Source organism: Ciona robusta, chromosome 12 (genome assembly GCF_009617815.1).
Source record: "Ciona robusta chromosome 12, ASM961781v2".
In the NCBI taxonomy this organism is placed as follows: Eukaryota; Metazoa; Chordata; class Ascidiacea; order Phlebobranchia; family Cionidae; genus Ciona; species Ciona robusta.
Window position 1 is genome coordinate 3192856 of NC_143246.1, and position 20209 is coordinate 3213064.

The 20209-nt window shown below is 34.5% G+C and overlaps 3 protein-coding genes across 4 annotated transcripts in view; 2 read left to right on the plus strand and 1 right to left on the minus strand.

Annotated features, from left to right (window-relative positions):
• Nucleotides 1-20209, minus strand: part of LOC149726838 (cadherin-23-like) — a 46849-nt gene that overhangs the window by 23651 nt on the left and 2989 nt on the right. For both annotated transcript variants that reach the window (XM_089890467.1, XM_089890468.1), the window contains 11 exons: nucleotides 19574-19698; nucleotides 18608-18731; nucleotides 18137-18283; nucleotides 17863-18027; nucleotides 16225-16286; nucleotides 15977-16141; nucleotides 15714-15786; nucleotides 15250-15367; nucleotides 14981-15141; nucleotides 14521-14610; nucleotides 13930-14061 (listed from right to left, as the gene is read on the minus strand). In XM_089890467.1, the coding sequence (XP_089746593.1) occupies nucleotides 13930-14061; nucleotides 14521-14610; nucleotides 14981-15141; nucleotides 15250-15367; nucleotides 15714-15786; nucleotides 15977-16141; nucleotides 16225-16286; nucleotides 17863-18027; nucleotides 18137-18283; nucleotides 18608-18731; nucleotides 19574-19698 (1362 nt within the window). The remainder of the gene's footprint in view (nucleotides 1-13929; nucleotides 14062-14520; nucleotides 14611-14980; nucleotides 15142-15249; nucleotides 15368-15713; nucleotides 15787-15976; nucleotides 16142-16224; nucleotides 16287-17862; nucleotides 18028-18136; nucleotides 18284-18607; nucleotides 18732-19573; nucleotides 19699-20209) is intronic.
• LOC149726840 (uncharacterized) lies at nucleotides 1089-5403 on the plus strand. Its single transcript, XM_089890337.1, has 4 exons — nucleotides 1089-1156; nucleotides 1886-2065; nucleotides 2567-4135; nucleotides 5268-5403. Exons 2-4 carry the CDS (start codon nucleotides 1917-1919, stop codon nucleotides 5401-5403), a joined length of 1854 nt encoding a protein of 617 aa, XP_089746463.1. The 5' UTR covers nucleotides 1089-1156; nucleotides 1886-1916.
• On the plus strand, nucleotides 5166-13468 carry LOC149726841 (uncharacterized). The gene is made up of 7 exons (XM_089890476.1): nucleotides 5166-8143; nucleotides 8393-8550; nucleotides 8965-9055; nucleotides 9297-9553; nucleotides 11461-11536; nucleotides 11688-11794; nucleotides 12962-13468. Exons 1-7 carry the CDS (start codon nucleotides 5604-5606, stop codon nucleotides 13252-13254), a joined length of 3522 nt encoding a protein of 1173 aa, XP_089746602.1. The 5' UTR covers nucleotides 5166-5603; the 3' UTR covers nucleotides 13255-13468.

Consider the following 20209-nt stretch of genomic DNA (forward strand, 5'->3'; position numbering starts at 1 on the left):
AAATTCCGCCAAAACATTTTAGGAGTCTGACAGATTTCTATCACACCAAAGACTTCTTCAATGTGTTAAAGTAATTGTTTTGGGGATAAAATGCCGCTAAGCGTTTCGCTTCTTAATCGCGGTTGGAATGCTGACCAACAGAGTTAAATAGATAGGAAGGTACATTACATTTATAATTATTTATAAAAACAAATAGAATGCCATGTGTGGGTGTCGATTAGCATTGATGGACAAATATCGAAGACACTACCGATATGTTAATTGTTTCGTTTACGAATTCAGACGAGGTTTAATGTTTTAACTAAACTTAACCTCAAGGCGTAGTAGAAAGGTACAGTGAGGAAATAAATGTAGACTTTTGCGAAACACGTATTCAGGAAACGGGAAACGACACGCTACAATGAACGTATTTATAGTAATGTCATAAACAAGGATATGTTAAACAGGAAAATGTGAAACAGAATGACGATGGGGTTAAACAACTGACCAACATAGGTTGGATTTAGAGTCCGAGGGTTATTAGTAAGTGGTTAGAAGCCATATACTTTCTATTGAAGGCTTCGAAATCATATTAACCAATCTTAGCATTATATATCTTACAGTATATTCCATAGGTTGTAAAAATCGAGTATGTATCTAACACGCCGAACTTTATTTCCGCCAAAATGAAAATATAGAAGTGGGAGAAAAACATCTCTACTGAATTATAGTGCACATTGGTATTTTGAAGAAGAAAAAACGGTAAACATATATAGGCTACACGTCTTGAGTTAGCTCAGCGTGTTTGCATAGAATTCGAGAAACAACAAATTGTTTGCGCGCACACCAGGTTGTTGTGTTTTGTATTAGGACGACGCTTTGCGACGTTTTATTCACGAAACAGTGTATTTTCCGGCAATTTGTTTCCTGTTTACACATAAATTATAAAGCTTATCAAAGCGAATTACAGTTAAAACAGACTAACAGCAAAAAGCCGACAGTGCTAAAATTTGTAATGTTTAAATAAACGACGTTTTAAGCGTATACATAATCGAACTGATATGCGTAGAGCAAACTAGACAAACAGAAGACAACAATTTAAGAACTAATTTAAAACACCAAGGCGAGATTTTACTTTGAACCTGGAACTTCAACTGAATTAGCAGTCAAGGAACAGGTATATGGATTTAATATATAGTTCTGAAGGGGAAGACGGGACACGGCACATTATATGCAAATATAATTAGCACATTCTATCCAAACATCCTGATCATGTTTTTTAACAACGGTCGATGTGAGTCGTACGGAAATGGTTTTGTAACTCTTTGAACATTCTTTGTTTACTTAGTGGGACCAGAAATTAGAATAAAAATTGGTTCAATCTTCCCCCACCCCACTATGTACAATGTATAAGTGCGTAAATACACGACATATAATATTGCATGCATCATGAACCACTTTAATAGATAAAGTGGTTGCTGCCCACTGCATGCCCGACTAACAGTAAAACATAGTAACATGTTTTCATAGCTGATATTGTTAGAAACATTTAGAATACAAATTGATAAATTTGTAAATGAACTACTAGTCTGGTTAATCTAATAACTCAAACCCGCAAACTATAAATTTTCGGAGGTTTTGATATGATTCAGACTAAGCATTCAAAACTAGTACCCCAAATTTGTGTTCGTTTAATACCAATTTACAATACTTAGCAACATTAGATCTATTTGCAACAATGGCCGGTGAATTGTTGGGCCGTAAAAAATAAAATTAAAGAGTGAGTTATCTTGCCCCGCCCGCCATTTTGCCCAACTGTATATATTAGGTGATTACAGTTGGCTTAAAATTGTTCCTATCTAAACACGTTGTTCAGAAGCTAAAAAAAGGCAATTTTTAGTTTCAGGACAACCCGGAAACAAGCGGTTCTATATATCATGAATCAAGAAGAATTGAGCAAACTGCTAAGTGACGTTGTTGAACGGCCTGTTTCGCCAGAAAAAATAAAAGCTATTGCGATTATATTGGGTCAAGGAGTTAAAAAAGAAAATGGTAGTGATACAAAAAAAACACCGAAGGAAAACAAGTTAGTAAAAGTTAAGATCTAAAAATGGTCAAAAAATATAAAACTGTATATTTAGTAGGGTGGGCGAAGATGGGACACTTTTAACACATAATTTCCAAATAGCCCGATCGTGTTTTAAAGAATTACCAACGGTCTATGGAAGTCGTAATGATACGGTTTCATAATTCTTTGAATGTTCTTTGTTTACTACCAAATGGAAAGAGAAAACAAAATAAAAAGGTGTCCCATCTTCCCCCACCCTACTATACCTAAAACTGAATCGACGAAGTGTATGAATCTAAAGCGATACACTATTCACATTGTATGTTTATTAGACAAACAAAACTGTTTTCCGGTTATGTATGCACATGCTTGAAGTTATTATTGTCACCTCGTGTAAAATATTCAACACCTCTTTATTGGGAGGATTTAAACATATAAAAATACAAAAAAATGTTAAAAGCCGTATGTTAATTTTAATCTTCTAGGTGACGATTACGACATACTATTTGATATTTGTAGGGAAATTACATCGGAAGGTATGAAAGATACCACAAATACACCAGTAACGGCAAAAGATATTGTTAATACGGATAGTAAAACGAAAATTACAGTTTCTTTAAAAAAAGAAGACGCGGGCGAACAAGATCGTATTCAGTTAGGTATGACCACCGATAAGCATGTTAGTCCTAAACCGGCCCCACGTGTGATGTTAAGTCGTGGGGGATCTCCCAAGCCTACACCAAGAAGGCGAATAAACGACCTCCAAACAAAGACCACGGTCAGTAAAATAGAACAAGCAGAAAATGAAGATACAAAACGTGAAAACTTTCTATCTTTGTTGGAAACCTCAAACTCAGATCCAAACAGATCCACATATGGTGACTCCAATTTTATAGAAGCTGAGGAAAAGATAGCGGATGATGGATCGTCACCACAATTTCAAACGTTGTGTGACCGAAATAAAAAATCTGCGAAATCACCAAAGAAGTCACATACGGCACCAAGACAAAAAAGCTTAAATAAATCAGGGAAGCATCAAAAGTCACATTCAATCTTTGACGAACAAAGCTTGCTTGGGGTTTTAAAGAACAAAGAAGAAAGAAACCCAGAGTTGTATGAAAAATTTGCAACTAATTTTTCGGAGAAAAGATTAAAAGAAAATAGAAAATGTCAAACCGTGCGGAGAAAAGAGACTTTAAAGAAGCAAAAGCAAGATGCGGAGCAAGCACGGCTTATCTTTGAAGCCGAGAAAGTGGTTGCGAATTATCCACCAGAAGAAAAAATAGAGCTGCTAGTCGAGGGAGCCTTCGTGAAGTCAGAAGAATCGGAGAAAATGACTTCGATACTTAAGTCTCCGAGGAAAACACTGAGGGATATAAAGAGGCGGTTGTCAGTACGGGGTAGTGTTTTGAAAAGAAGGTCGTTACCAGCGGACTCCGATATTGTGTGGGCGAAAGAGAGACAAGAGAAACGCGATCAACATAAAGAAAGAGAAGTTCCAATGTCCGGCACATTGACTGTGCGACCAACAGCTAAAGTTCGCAGAGCCATCTCCCAGCGCATCACGAATACATTTACGGGAAAGACGGGCGATTCATCCCAGGCGACATTCTTGGATGTTGTCAATTACGGAGCACACGAAGAGCAAGGTTGGCATCTGAATGATGACGTCATACTCAACTTGCATACTCAGCGGCATCGGATCGCGTCAAGCAACGATGCGCTTGAAACATCAACCAAGTCGAACGACAGCACGGATAAGACTAGTATAAAGGTACGAAAAGTAAAATCTTCCAAGGTTAAACTTAGAGAACAGCACGCAAAGTTAGCAAAGTCTTCCCAGCGTGGGCGGTCTTCTTCTGAAACAAGAGAAGAAAATACAGTGAAGAAAAATGCATTATACACTGTTGGACCGACCACCAATCTCCGCCCACTGTCCGATTTAAGTCAAATACTTCAGTCAAAAAGCATTAAAATGTCAGGCGAGGTAAGACCGACGATGGGCGCCAGTTGGTTAAGCGGGTTTGGAGTTTCTTGGAGACCAAATAGCGGGACCCCATTGAGTGAACCTTACAACGAACGAAACCGGTATGTTTTGGTATATAGTAGAGTGGGCAAATACGCGAAATTATACATATTGCCTAATCTTTCCAAAATCAATATATATAGTAGGGTGAGAAAGATGGGACACATTTTCATTCTATTTCCTCGTCCCATTTGTTAGTAAACAAAAAACTTTTAAAGAATTATAAAACCGTATATCCTCGCCACTTCCATAGACTGATGTTAATTGTTTAAAACACGATCAGGATATTCAAATATCATGTGCTAAAGGCTTGAGCAAGACACTTAACGGCAATTGCTCCAACTCAGTGGTTACTAATGGGTTGTCCAAATTATTAGCCACACATAAAAATGAGAAAATCCACAAAAAGCGCAAGTCGGGCGAAGTGTATGAACATCGTGTTTTAACGACTGTCGTTTTACGGCCATAGAAGGATAAAGTAAGTTACATTCATTCATTCATTCATAAAATCGCGCCCAGCCTAGAGGTATAATGGTTGCAAGACTTTTCGGTGCTCCCATTGTGGGCGCATGTGTTTACTTGGGCAAGACACTTATTGCTCCAACCCAGTGGCCAGTAAAATCGGATGGTCCATACTATCAGCCACACATAAAAACGAAAAAACACCCACAAAGTAACGTGTATAAAACAAAACAGCCGTGTTTAACGACTGTCGTTTTCCGGCCACGCGAAGATAAAGTAAGTTACATTCATTCATTCATTCATTCATTCATTCATGTAAACTTTACATAAATAACTCTAAAAACAAATGTTATAAGAACATACGAAGTTTGTAAGCATATTTTTATTAAACTACGATTCTGGATTGATGATTTAAACTCGCAAACTACAAACAAACAAGTTTTATTATAATTCAGCAAGCAGTTGTAGCCATTTAACACCGAATTTTAATACTTAACAACAGTAATCGTCTTTGTCGTGCTCTTTGTTGGACCGTCAGAATACTGTCGAATAACACTCTAACATTATTTTTGTCTATCATTGAATGGAAACGAGTAATCGGATATTTTTTTAATAAAATCACCTTCTACGCCAAGTCCCGTCGACCCGCACCCTACTATATACAGAAGTGTAAGAAAATTATTATTAACACAATTGTAAATTATAATTTTCCTGAAAAATAATTATTTTTAGAGAACTGCCCAAACCTGGCTTTTTCGATGCTGACTGTGATAAAATAACTGCTTTTGGAGGCGAACAAGATACGAAAAGGCGAACAGCATCGACCCCAGCCTTTCTTTACGGTGACGAACTTGACAATCACATGTAAGCTATAGTACAGACGTTTTATGGGCGCGCGAGCAACCACGCTTGAATTGTAGCTTGTAATGTTACTTTTCTCGTAGATACGAGGAGATCGACAACTTGACCTATGACTCTGCTTGCGTATCTAAGGAACCACCAACTTTAGAGAATGTCCTTAGCGCCAACCAGTTCATTGACAGTGTGTTCGCGGATATCACTGACGACATGGAATACCAACTTTTAGATGAAGGAGACAATAATACGATTAGTAAAAATAAAAGTTTCATTTTAAAAGTGAGAGACAACGAAGACACAATGAGTTCACCTTCAGAGAATAACGAATTGAAAGTAGAGACAAAAGAAAACATTCGTGGTGTGGAAGAAACGAATGACGAGAAATTAGATAAGATAGAATATTCTACACTGCTTCACAAAGAGAATTTAAAGGAGCAGGTCATCTCGCACAAACAAAATATAACCACACAACAAAAAGAGGAAGCGGCTTTTGTGACTTGGTCCGTACATCACAAGACATCAGAAGAGCCTATTAATTTAACTGAGAAAGGTGAACTGAGTGCGTTAAACGGTATAAAAAAAATTAAGTGTGAAAATTCAGTTGCCGGTAAACGTGTCGACCCTGGAAGTAAAATGGAAGTAAATAATGTAGAATCTTTGCACGATGTCTATTCGTCAGTTTGTGAGTTAACAGACAGCGTTAAGGTTTTAGACAATGGTATTATTTTAAATAAAACTGAAGATGAAATGTTTGCAAACAGTTCCACGACGGTTGCCAATGACATCTCAAACGAATTTAAAATCTGTCGTGTCGCTTCACAAGGAAGAGGTATCTGCATTGAAGATACGTACGATTCCGTGTGCGAAGATAAGAACGAGCAAGAATATGTAACACTAACTACTCAAGAACAAAAATCAACAGAAAAATCCGACTCTGATCTATATGACGCGGTATGTGAAGAAACACTGCGGATAACAGAATCCGGAGAAGATAAAGAGATTGATAATATCTACGATCCTGTTTGCTCAAACCTTAAAGTGGAAGCAGAAACCGTACAAGATACGACCAAGACAGACTACATTAGTTCAACAGTTGTTCGCACCATGAAGTCAGAACAATGGAAGCAAAGTCAAGATGTTTTAAAGAAGACGTTAAAAAAGCGAATCTCGGATAACGCCATAACATATTCTTTGAAAGATGAATACGTGGAAATGGGGAGTCAGATCAATTGCAAAGAATCGACAGCAAACATGGTTATTGACAGTAGCACTGAACAAAGTGTGCAAGATACGTTTAAGGCGGAACAATCAGAACTGATGCAAAACCAAGTTGCTGGTTCAAGTGGTAAGACACAAGGAGAGGTGAAAAAATGGACTGGCTTTTCCAGTATCTGGTCAAAGCTTGGATTTTCGGGTACTGGTGGTAAAAGAGAGAGAAAGGGCTCTGAAAAAACTGTTTCGAAAACAAAATCCCCCCTTCCGAGTCCCAATAACACTTTTTTTGGAAAATTAGGTGGAAAAAGTACAAAGCCAAAATCAAAGCCAGTTTCCGAAAAAAACAAAGATAAAATAAAAAACCTGCAAATTTCTTCGCTTAGTAATCGAATGTCGGAAGACTCGACCCAATCCATTGTTTCTTTTGAAGAATCTCTAACGGATACTATTTCACTAACTCCGGAAATTATTATTTTTGACGACCAGGCAATTGGAGTAAGTAGACTTGAAAAAAAAGAAGAAGAATTAAAAGGTAAATCTGCTAAAGTTACAGCCGATGACATCACAGCATTCAACAACAGCAATTTTGGTAACTCGGACGTTGTTGAAACCATGCAAACTCCAAAACGAGATACCGGTTTTCTTCAAGAGCTGGGAAAATTGTTTGATCAAAAGTACGAATTATCAGATATTGAGAATGGTCTTACTGTTGAAAGCCAACTACAAGTAAAAAATGAAATTGTGATTTACGATGTCCCGAACTCAGCTATGACCGAGGATTTAACGGAAGCAGTTGAGCCATACTACAAGGTGCCTTGTTCTACTCCTGTAAAATTAAATAATGGCGAAAATTACGCATTTCCTATAGCTGATATGAACACTTTGAGTGAAGCTGTGTACGACGAACCACCAGTCGAACAAGGCGAGGTCGGGTCACCAATGATAGATCTTGGACCACTACTTGATAATAATCAACCCGCAGATTACAACAACCAACAACCGACTTCAGTCGGACATGATTTTTTGGCTACGACCAAAAACATAGAAACATGCAGATTTAAAGCCTGTAATGCAACCATATCTGATGAAGACGTATTTGCAACAGCTGGTAAGGAGTTGTACAGTGAACCACCAAAAGAAGTTTTTCCGGAGGTAAAACAGTTAGTTTCTGCAAACAAAAGTACAGCCAACACAAAAGAAGGTGTAATGACCAATACACCACAACCAATAACGTTAAGCCATAAGGACAAAAGCATATTTAGAAATAAAGTTTTCGAAAACTGCGCCCTGAAATCGCAAAGCACAAAAACCCAGATGATAAAAGTTTTGACTTCGTCAGCAAAATATCCACAACAGCAACCAGAGGTTGTATACGATGACCCAGCAATGTTGGAAAGTGACGATTATACATCAGTTCCAAACGAACAATTCGAAGACTATTGTGAAATAATTAACGAGCCACAGGACGATGATGACTATATTGATATACACCAATTACCAAGCAGCAACATTCCTCATTTACAACTTGAAAATAGGTACAACAAAAGTAGTATTTATTTATTTGTTAACTCTTTTTCTTTATGGCAAAAAAATCTAAACATTTTGTAGCAAATAGTTTTACAGATAAACATATGTTTACCATTTTACTTCGATAATCGTTCAAAATGTGACGACGAAACATCGTTACGAAATTTAAATTTGCTGGGAGATCAGTTTTATGGATAAGCGTGAAACTGTAAATCCAAAGTTTTATTGAAATAATATCAACACAGTAAACTTTGTAGGTCAACGTCTGCTTTGGAAGATTACGACAAGCTTAAGAGGTCGCCATTGCATTCGAACCTTATAGAAGAAGATTGCGCCAACTTTGAAAAAGTCCACGAAATCAAACATGGCCAATGCGCAGTTTCTACGCCGTACATTACAGTTAACAAAACACCATGTAAGTTCATACATACGGTGGTACCGCGACAACTCATGGAGTTATAAAATGAGAGTCTTAGAGGAAATGAAGTCAAATCTTACAATGGTGTATAAATAGTAATTTTTCACTTTAATATACATTTCCAACTTTCCGTTTGAAACGGCACTGTTTTGAGTTATCGTCACTTATGTTTGCACGCGTGACGTCACCGGTACAGATAAAAGACTAACAGAACACCAATTATAAGATTAGAGTTAAGTTTCCCTCCAAATGTTGTGGGTGCGCTTACCTCATTATTGGTAACCAAGGCGACTTTTTACCAAACCTAGCACAACCTTTAATTACACCCGACCCTATGAAAACGGTACGTCACGATGTTGCAACGTATTTAAAAAAAACGTTTATGTCTAACAACAATTTTGTTTGTCGCAGCGTCATTTAATTACGTGCAAAATGGTGATATATACGTATCCGACTGTCATGGTGACGGGATTGATATTTATTCTAGCGAGGGCAAACACAAGTAAGTTTACCATGATAAGCAAGAATAACTAATTAGTGTTTTCAGTTTGGGCAAAACGTTACAAACATGTTCTTTTTGCGAAGTAATAAAACCGAGACATATGGTTGTTTTTATAAATTATGAAGACAAACTGCTTTGGTCTAAAAAGTCTGATAACCATTAACGCCGACCCAAGTTCACTGTGCTTCTTGACATTTGCGACAATGCAAGTCGTTTAAGTTTTGTTTTTATTACGTCACAGGAACTCTCTTTTTATCCCTGGTTGCCCGCGAGGTCTGACGTCATACACCTCACGTCACGTGTTATGTGCGTCAAGCGCAAGTGGCGAAATATTGGTAGTGGACATGACAAATGGCAGAGTGTTGCGGCGAATCGGTGGCAAGTCCGAACTTCGCAATCCACGTTGCGTCACTATGCATCCTGATAATCAGGCGTTTATGACTTCAGACATAAAGTCCATAAGAAATTGGGCGCTCAAGCTGTTCGACATCAGAACAGGTACAATCACTTAATAAAAAATACATTACACAAATTTGACGAAATAAGTAACAGAGTAAATAGATTCCTATTTCAACCGTCCCTTATATTTTCTAGTGCAAAATTATGTTTGCACTCACAATCTATAGCACATTTATTTTAACTGTGCAACTAAACAACTTTTACAGAAAAATCATTTAACAACAAGCATATAATTAGCGAGTAATGAACGATTTCTTTGATAAAATCCGGTTATCCCAAATCTTGTATTTTAATATAAAACTATTGATAGCAATTAGTGCAGTATTTAGACCAAACAAGATCATTTAAATATGTGCACCTATTACCACGGGGTTAGCGAGTAATTTATAAGATTAAAAACGAAAGAGATTTTTTCCGGGGTATAGTGCTCCTTTATCGGTTTGCTGTGAAGTAAAGCCAAGTCGACTATGACGACATAAAAGTTATTGGATACGTCAGGCCCATACGTAGCTCCTTCTACGTTGGAATTCGTAACATAAACTTGGCGCTGCATTCCTCACAGTTGCGCGTAAATAAATTTAATTTGGTAATAAACAACCCAAATATGTTACAGAAGTAGCTTCATATTTAAGATCATTTCTTAACCAAGCAGAATGTTCCTTAAACTAAGGATAGTACAGCATTATAATAGCGATTATTTAACATGACTGACACGTTTAAAATTTAGCCTAAAAAAGCTTTAAAAACAAGATTAAACCTTTGCATTTTTACATTTACGATTAAGTAAAGGAAGAATTGCGTCTGTTAGGATTAAAAGTCGTGGCTTGCACGTCAAGATGATTCAATTAATCTACTTTTCAATTCCGATTACGGCCTTCTGCTTGGTTAAAAAAAACATCGCATTCAATAGGGTGGGGGGAAGACAGCACTCGGCGTAAGACGTGCCTTTTACCCATTCAATGCTAGGCGGAAAAATGTTTCGGTATTTTTCGACGGTATTTTAATGGTAACAAAGTGCACGGCAAATATGATAGCTGTTGTTAAGTAATAAAATACGGCTTCAACATTTTTTAAAGACTCAAAAAAGCATAATAGTAAGATGTTCATTTTGAATGCTCGCTAAACCATATTAAAATTCCTAATTTTTTTTAGTTTTTATTTGGATCCTCAATCCAGTATCGCAGTTAAATAAAACGGGCCAAAATGGGGGGCAGTAAGGCTTTAATTAGGGAAAAAGAAAAACAAAAAAATATCGTTTTAAAGTTATAAGTTTACATGGCAAAGAAACTAATACAGCCGGTTAATTTTGGTAAGTTAACTACAAGCTGCAAAATATATTAGTAATATAAATATATTTTATTTTTTGTCCCGTCTTCCCCACATCGTAATTTTGTAGATTTTAATTGCCAAACCATGAATTTTATAATTTATACCACAGCAGTGGTAATTCGAATATAACAGACTGATATAATAACAAGACAATATATGAAAAATATATTCGTAATTCACTCACTTCATGTACATTTGTAGGATAGCGATAGAGTATTTATCAATTGATGTTCCAACAGTACCCATTACCGTTTAAAGAAAAAGGATGTTTAAACCTGATTTTTAAAGCGTACGATATTTTTTTGTGCTCTTTGCGTGTATTCCTAATAATAAAAAAATAATTTTAAAATGGATTCTAAACAGTCCTGTCTAACCCTGCTTGTTTTCGAATCGCTAAATTCTAAAAAGAAATTATACTAAAATAGCAGCTATGCGTTAACCACACACCGAACTGGTTGAATTACACAATAGGCGTTTCTTGCGGAAATGCAAATCTTGGCGAAACTTTGTACCAGATGGAAACATATTGTCTCTCAGCTGTTTATGGCGTCGCAACTTTGTAAATTACATCGTAGTTTTTGTGCACTTTAATAAGCTATGTCTCTTGTTTTATATAGGCGAAGTTGCGAGTTCCATTGAATGCACGGGAAAAAGCAAAATCAAAATCGGTTGGCCGGAGTTTTTGACATACAGGTATGATGAATCTTATCAAAAGTTATGATTAACTAGTTTTACATCAGTTTTGTTTAGTTCAGTGGAATAAAGTACTTATCGATTTTTATAAAATAATTAAATTTTCCTCTTGAACGCTCAGACTGTTAATCTTGTTTTAAAATATCCCAAGGAACAACAGCAGCCATGCTTTCTACGTAAGTGATTCAGAAAGTCATGCTGTTTACATGTTTGACGCAAGAATCAGCAAAGAACCAGTGTTTCAGATCGGCCAAGAGGGTAAGCGCTCTTTGTAGATTAAATATTTATTCTAATCGCTTGGTGGCGTTAAAGGGGCATACCGACATAATATCCAAATTCGCATGAAGGTAGCGGTACTTAAATGTGACTTACTTCCAAAAGTTTCAAAAAAACAAACAGCCTCTGATCGGGCTCAATCGGCAGTTTATAGTTTTTAAACTACTAGTGAAAACAATTTTTGTTTCGCGATTGTTTCAGAAGCTGTGTCGTTTTTTTGAAACTTTGATGGTAACATTAGATCACGATTGAGCTTTTCCACCCATATGAAAATATGATTTTTTGTTGCTACGTCCCTTTAAGTCCGATAAAGTTTTTCAAACAAATGAAAATACGCAAATAGAAAATTTTAAATAAGAGACAAAATTTTTAAACGCATATTGAAATAGTGGAAACTCGTTTAACTAGAAATCAACAAATGTAGGTTAATATTTGACAGCGTAACTGGAATTCGTTGGGCTCATGTGTTCAATTACATAACACGTCATAAATGTTTATAGGAGGAACGATATCGGAGAAGTGTGTTTAACAATACCCTATGTAATAATTAACTAAACAGTCACCGCTTTAAAATACTTTGCGCCAAGATAGTCTAAATCAACCGTGTTAGTTTAGAATTTACATAATTTATCTCATGCTCTCGAGAACCAATCCAAATCATACATTTTGAGAAAATATCGAATTATAATAAATTATAGCAAAACAACCCGAATGTAATAAGAAGCATTACGCACATCTTACTGAAGTAGAGCTTTAAGGTTTGTGCTACAAACTGTCTCCGGCATTAATTGCCCGAGCCAATATGTAGGCATGGTAATACTTTTAAATTAATGCAACCATTGTGCGTGTCCACCACCGAGGTAGAGTGGTCAGCTTCGTTCAAGACTTGCCGATGCTACGCTAGTGGTTGTGGACCTATGTCGTTAGACAAGACACTTAACGGCAATGGCTCCAACCCATTGGGAAGTTGTCCAAGTCGTCAGCCATAAAGACAAAATAAACAACGCCAAAATTACATACCATGGTAACTCGTAAGCGGCTAGGAGGTGTATGTAAAACAGAACATTCGTGTCATAACGACTGTCGAGGTTTCCCGCCATGCGAGTAGGCCTATTAAGTAAGTCAAATTTATTCATGTTTTCGTTATAGGAGTACAAGACGGTCAGTTTTTAAGCCCATGCGGATTGGCATTTTTTCCTGGGGGCAAACTTACAATCGCTTCCTCACCTGGCGGGTCGATTGTGGTAGCGGATTGGGGAAATCACAGACTTTCAGCGTTTGATGCTGATACTGGTCATTTTCAATATCAGTTGATAAAAAATCCAACAGCCGGCGATTTTAGCAATTTAAGAAATCCCTATGATATGTCAGTGGATGCCGAGGGTACGTTGTACGTCACAGAGAGCAAGACAAACGACATTAAAATCTTCAAGAGTGTTTGATTATACTGGAAACCTTGAGCCCATTTCTTTAGAACCCAAAACAATTATAGCAGAACAAACATACATGATATGCCTATATAAAAATGAAATTATACACAATTCTCATTCTACAAACCGTTAATAACCCTCTATTACACTAACAAGAGAGCTACATTTTAAATACTTATATCTAAGCAATGCTGGTATGTTTTCGTATTAAAATATTTTGTATATTTTTGCCCTCTCCCTGAAATTGTAAATAAAACCTAATATATACTGGTTAAATGGTCAAGAGCGCATACAAGCTTACATTCAGTCAACGACTAGGCTAAAATTTATTCAAAGGTACCACCAAAGTTCCAAGTAACTAAACAGCTCTGAATTTGTGGTTTAGAACTGCATTTTTTTAAGAAGTTGTTTCGTTTTTCTAAAGTTTTGGTTGTTGTTTCAATTACATTTGTGCATTTCTAATATTACAAATATTCTGGTATGTACCTTAAAGTAACAAAATAACTCATTGGGAAGAAAAGTATCTGCTTTATGAAAAAAATAACTACATTTGTTGCTTGTCTAACAATGTCATTATAGTTTAGACTGTCTACATGTTTGTAAATATGCATAGTGATACAGGTGCACAAAATGATGTCTTAACTGTTTTAACAAAAAAGTTTGCTTTTAAAATTTATAAAATAGTACCTTTAAGACACCAATGCGGTGGTCATCTTCTACTATGGTTTCAATGATAAAAGAATCAGAAGTGTCATCGGAGCTTATCGAATAATCAAGGAGGTTGTTTGGAGAGCATGTATCCATGTCAAAAGCTTTTAACTGCCAAAGATAATTCATGTTAATTGTGAAAATGATTCATACAGTAAATACTTTAATTTATTTACTACAAGATTAAAAAAAAATGGGATTGAAATGTCCAACACAATGGACCACATTGCATAAAAACAGTTTGCTGTGCTTTAAGATTAATATTTCTATTATAATATATTCTTTGTATAATATATTGGCCATATCACATTTCATTATTTTCCGAAGAAGGTATTCAAGTACCAGGCAAAATATTTATATACAGAATGAAGAAGCAAAGTAAATATTACAGCACACTCAAAGGTACTTAGAGAAGATAGCAAAACATTAACCAGACAGTTCATTATAAACCACCTCGGTGAAAAGTTGACTTTGCAACCTTTCGAAAACATTGTTTTGAGTTTTTTTTAACTTAAAAAAGTTACAGATTCATTAAAGTGCACTTTAGTTTAAATAATTGTACTTGTTTACCTTTAATACTTCAGTGAGTGCAGATGTTCTTTCAGCTACCTCAATTTGATATGTGCCATTTTCAAAAAATGGCTTATGGTCATTTACATCCTGATAAAAATTGCTGATATAAGGTGCATTTTTGATAAACAAATTGTGTATTAATGCCGTTAAGTAAAGGTCAAATGTCTATACAATTACAGTGCTTTTCAAATAATCATTATAGATGGATGTACACAGTATCTGGAATTCGTCCGTTTAGTCTGTTATGTCCGGATTTCGGTGCCGCATGTAAAATTTGGATAGAGCGCAAACAAAACATAATGTACGCAGTATCCAAATTTGGCACTCAGCGATTTCGGATCAGATTTTTGCTGTACGATTCGAGTAAGCTCATGTTCTACTTTTGTCCGGATTTTCTTGCTTGCAAACAACGTAAAGATTCAATACTTGGAAAAAGCAACATTTTTGACAGACCCACCTCGACTGTTATTGTAATATTTACAGAACTACTTTGCTTGGGGGATCCCTGGTCCTCTGCAACTATAGTTAGCAGAATAACCCCGACAGCCCCATTCTCACATTTCACAAGTGATTCAGGAAGAGATTCAAAGTCTAATGGAGAATTAAGGAGCAGATTGCCTAAAAAAATATAAATTATAAATAAAAAGGTTATAAATAATATTTTATAAAAACAAAAATTATTCCTTTTGATAATGTTCCAACATTTTAAACAAATTATCCACCAACCTTCTTTCTGATACTGAGCATCAGAAGGATCCATCGTAAAGTTATCTGAGAGCTCTCCATTAGCAACATAGTATTTAACCATGCTGTTTGTTGTGTTTGATTCATCATCATCAACTGCCTGCATATGATAACATGATTTCATGTCAATACACAGTCAATATTCGCCTCTAAATCTTAACCCCACCACCAACAATAGCTCAAGACCCTAATCTATAACAGCAGTCTTCCTTTCAATTTTTTGAATTTTCAGTCTCTAGTTTTACACCTTGAATCTGAACATACTGATAATATTGATTAGTTTTGTATAGTATAAATGACAATTAATTAAATTTAGATGATAATACATAGTAAAGTTTAGATGACAGTGAATAGTAAAAAGTGGAAGTTTTTAAAATGTTTAGAAACCAGCTGTTGCAACGTTCTGTATTAAAATATTGTATAGAAGTAAGTAATTATTAACTTACATAAACTGCAACATTTGGGTTAAACTCCGCGTCCCCTTCTTTGATAACTGCTGAGTATGAACTTCTTTGAAATCTAGTTGATCATGTTCAAAATTTATAAATGAATACAATTTTTTTAAAGGTTTGGTCTGATTTTTAAATAATCATAAATAGTTGACTAAGAAGTAGAAAAATAGATTATGGAAATCTAAATATTGAAGACATTTTTAGCACTGTAGTAACAGTAAAATTAAATAAAAAAAATCAAATAAACATAAACTCACCGAGGAATTTCATCATTCACATCCAAGATAGTAATATCTAACGTTGTGGTGGTAAAACGATTTCCACCATCAGTAGCACGAACGCTTAAATAATACTTTGATATTTTTTCTCGGTCAAGGTTTGCATTTACTCTGACCTCGCTGGTATTTGGGTTGATGGCAAAACTACAAAAATATCATATGCAATACAGTCAAATTAAAAAAAAATCCCTAAAAATTTAAGAAACTCTGTCAGAAATTCTACTTACATGTCAGGAGGGAGAATGCTGTAAGTTATTTCTTTGTTTATTCCTGTGTCTTTATCTGTTGCCTGTGGTCAAAAGAGATCTTTTGTAATCTAGTCTAGGGCTTTCCACAAACTTGCAAGTTTAGAATTTGTTATATGATGCACATGAAAAAATACCACACACCTCAATGATTAAAGCTATGATAAATAAATTATGCTAGAGAAATTCTCATTAGAAATCATTAAAAAAAATATTAAAATACCATATTACAATAAATTATCTAATTAGGAAAATACATCAAAAATCAAAACAATTTTACACCATTTTTGAACACTTTTATGACTTGAATGAAACTAGGTATTTTATAATTTTTTGGTTCAGTGATTCTAAATAGCACTGAATAAAGATTGAATACTGAACTAAACCTTAGTCTTTTTTGTTATTCATACAGACATGTTGGAAGCTTATCAGACAATCAGTTGGCAAACAATTATGGTGGGAAAATAGGTAACCAGGTTTTTTAAAGGTTATATATGTATTTTAAAAATATTACTGTAAAAAATATAAGTAGTTAGATTTTAAAACTTCTGTTATTCCCTAGCCAGCTTTTAAATTAGCAGACAACTATAACACCATGTTTTTATTGTCTTTTTAATTGAAGATTTTCAGCAAATATTATAAAAAGGGCATACCAACGAAAAATCAAAATTTGTGTATTAATAGATATGCTCAAATGTGATCTAAAGGTACCAATAAAGTTTTAAAATACAAAACAGCTTTTGAAAAATATAAGTTTTAAAATCGCAAATTCGACCGCTGGAGTAAAAAAATTGGCCGTGGCGCAATGCATCGGATTTCCCATTAGAAAAAAAATCACTCAACTTTGATCGTTTCTAGTTTCTAAAATACTAAAGAAAATTTAAATTTAATTTCTGATTTGGTATAATGAATGCTTCTTCTTCAAAACCATAAAAAAAAATTTGTAAAACATAGACTTTATTATGTTTTAATTTTCGATTGAACGTAGCTACATAATATGCTGACTTAGCACCTTTTTTTTATTAGTTAGGTTTTAGCACTTTCTTTATATTAATATGTTCATTATGTCTCACTAGTACCTACTTTACCATTTTTTTTATAAAAAAGTCAATTTTTTGTGTTTAACATTAGGTATAAAAATATGCTAAGTCAGCATAATCTGGTATGTAGCTACGTTCAATCGAAAAAATTAAAACATAATAAAGTCTCTGTTGTACAATTTTTGTTATATATTCTTGAAGAAGAAGCATTAATTTTACCAAATCAGAAATAAAATTTGAATTTTCTTTAGCATATCTATCCATATACAAATTTTCATTTTTCGTTGGTATGCCCCTTTAAGTAACGCCTTAATGGGCAATCTGCAGCCAAACATACATAAAATTATTATAACATAGGTCAATGAATTATGGTCATATATAAAAAAGGTATAATCAGGCTTTATAAAATAGCAAATCTCTTGGCACACTAGGTGCTAAGGAGTTTGTTACACTAATCACAATCTCAATTTCAATTTAATAACTATGATATTATTTGCTTATGAGTTATGGAATAAAAAAAATATATAAAAAAGGGAACAAAAATAAATCCTAATATTAAAACAATATCAGAAACACTCACATTAATAAAAGCAACTGGTGTTCCAACTTTTGCATCTTCCTTAACTTTTGCAGAAAATGTATCTTGCCCAAATTCTGGTGAATTGTCATTTTCATCTGTTAACTCTATGACAACAGTCGCTGAAGCTGAAAATTTTTCAGTGGTACGCATTTCTCTGGCAACGATCTGTTAAAAAGGGAACATAAACACAAGAAAAAAAATGGGAAAAGCATCAATAATATAAATGCAACTGTTAAACTCAGCAATATTAGAAAAAGAGTTTATAAAAACTCACTTCAACTTGAAACTCCTTTGTCGTTTCAAAATCAAGTAAAGTTGAATCTTTTACCCTAAGATTGATATTAGCTTCCCCATTTACCTCCGAAGGTACAACCTCAAAGGCATTGGATGTTGTTGAAAGAGAAAAAACTGCATTATCAGCCTGAACAATATTTTAACCTCAGACTGTTATCTAGATTTCTAGTAAGATTGGTAATAAATATTTCAAATAAATTTTACAGCCCGCAGAATTAAATGTGTTATCGAGCAGCGATGGTCAAAATAAAATTTTCATTATGCTTTTACACTTGCAAAGGATTCACTATGGCACAAAATGTTTTAATGTTTACTTAAACAGAAATTTGAGATATTGAAATGCATTCATCATCATAGAATACAGTTAAACACACAAGAGGAATTACTGCAGTAATTACTAACTCAATTTAAAAAATATTAAAAAATTAAAAAACTTAGCAATTTGCTTTACCTGGTCAAGATCTTTAACAAACATATTGATCCCAGGAATGGTGATAAAATTAGATGTGTTTTCTTCAATTGTTGCATTAAAGTTGTTTTCCTTTATTATGTTGTTGGTGCTAGAGTCAGTCACTCTTAAAGATATTAATTATTTTAGGAAATTGGTGCTCATTATAATTTATATAAAAACAAAAAAACATATCGGCAGTTTTATTGGATTAAATATATACCTTTAAACAGCAATCATTCTGTTAGTAAATATAAAGTAATGACATTTTCCTAACTTATTAAATAGGCGACGGTTTATGTATGTGTATTATTCATTTATTAGAGAAGACACATTCAGCAGTTACATTAGTGGTCACTAATACTTAGATTGGCTAAACAAGCATAATCATTGATTCTCAGCCAATCTATATTTATCTTTTCCGTGTTTGTGATGTAACAATGGAAGCGAGAATTTCTCCCGAAAATTACTTTACGAAGAAGGCAATTCTCAGTAAAATGTTGAATTTGTTATTGTTTTTATACCTTTAACAGAAAAGTAATCCATATAAACAGTATAAATAATATGGAAATTGTAGCAGTGAGTCTGGGTAAGCGTTTACCGAACTTCTGCGACCCGAATTGCGTGTTTCTAAAAGGGCCCAGACTCTGTTAAAATCTATAAAAACGATCCAAAACAATTTATTTGACCTGGATTTGCAGAAACCAATCTTATGTTGTGTTACCAACTCAATTTCGCTGTTTAAGTTTTTGGCAATAATCGATAATCAACTTTGATTATACGTTCTGCATACTGTTAAAATGCGACAAGGAAACTTGATCTCTGATCAATGTGAACTATACTTTCTACATACCACTCTTAGTAGGCTATTTCATAAAAACTGTTACTTTAATTTTTAGTTATTTATACTTTTGTTACTATGAATACTAAACAACATAAATAAAACTGTTTTAAAACTTTAAATCTTACCGGTAGAAAATTGGTTTATTGTCATTAATATCTTCCACAGTGACACTAATAGTTGTTGTAGCATTAAGTGGAAAACCAATTCCCATATCTGGAAATGTATTATCTGCTGGAACCTTTTCTTTGGCCTGCAACAAAATTAACAATGTATTTAAAACCAATACTTAAAAAGTCATTATAACTTTCCTTTTATCCTTTATTTTTTTTAACTATTGTGTTCAATTGTTTATGGAATTTTAAAATCATAATGTAGAATAATTTGTATAACATAATTTGTGTTTCTGCCACGTTATTGCATGAATGTAACTTACTTTACCCTTGCATGGCCGGAAAACAACAGTCGTTATAACACGGTGTTTATGAACCTCATGCCAGCTTACAAGTTACCATGTATGTTACTTTGTGGGTGATTATTTTTTGGGGGAATTAATCATTTTTTTTATATATGGCTGATAATTTGCCCAACCGATTATTGACCACTGGGTTGGAGCAATTGTCAGTAAATGTCTTGCCCAAGGACATATAGGCCTACAATGGTAGCAGCAAAGAGCCTTGAATCCATTACCTCTGGGTTAGAGACAGGCGCGCCAACCAACTGTGCTCAGCGCCAGCCTATTAGTCATTTCTTATAAGTGAATC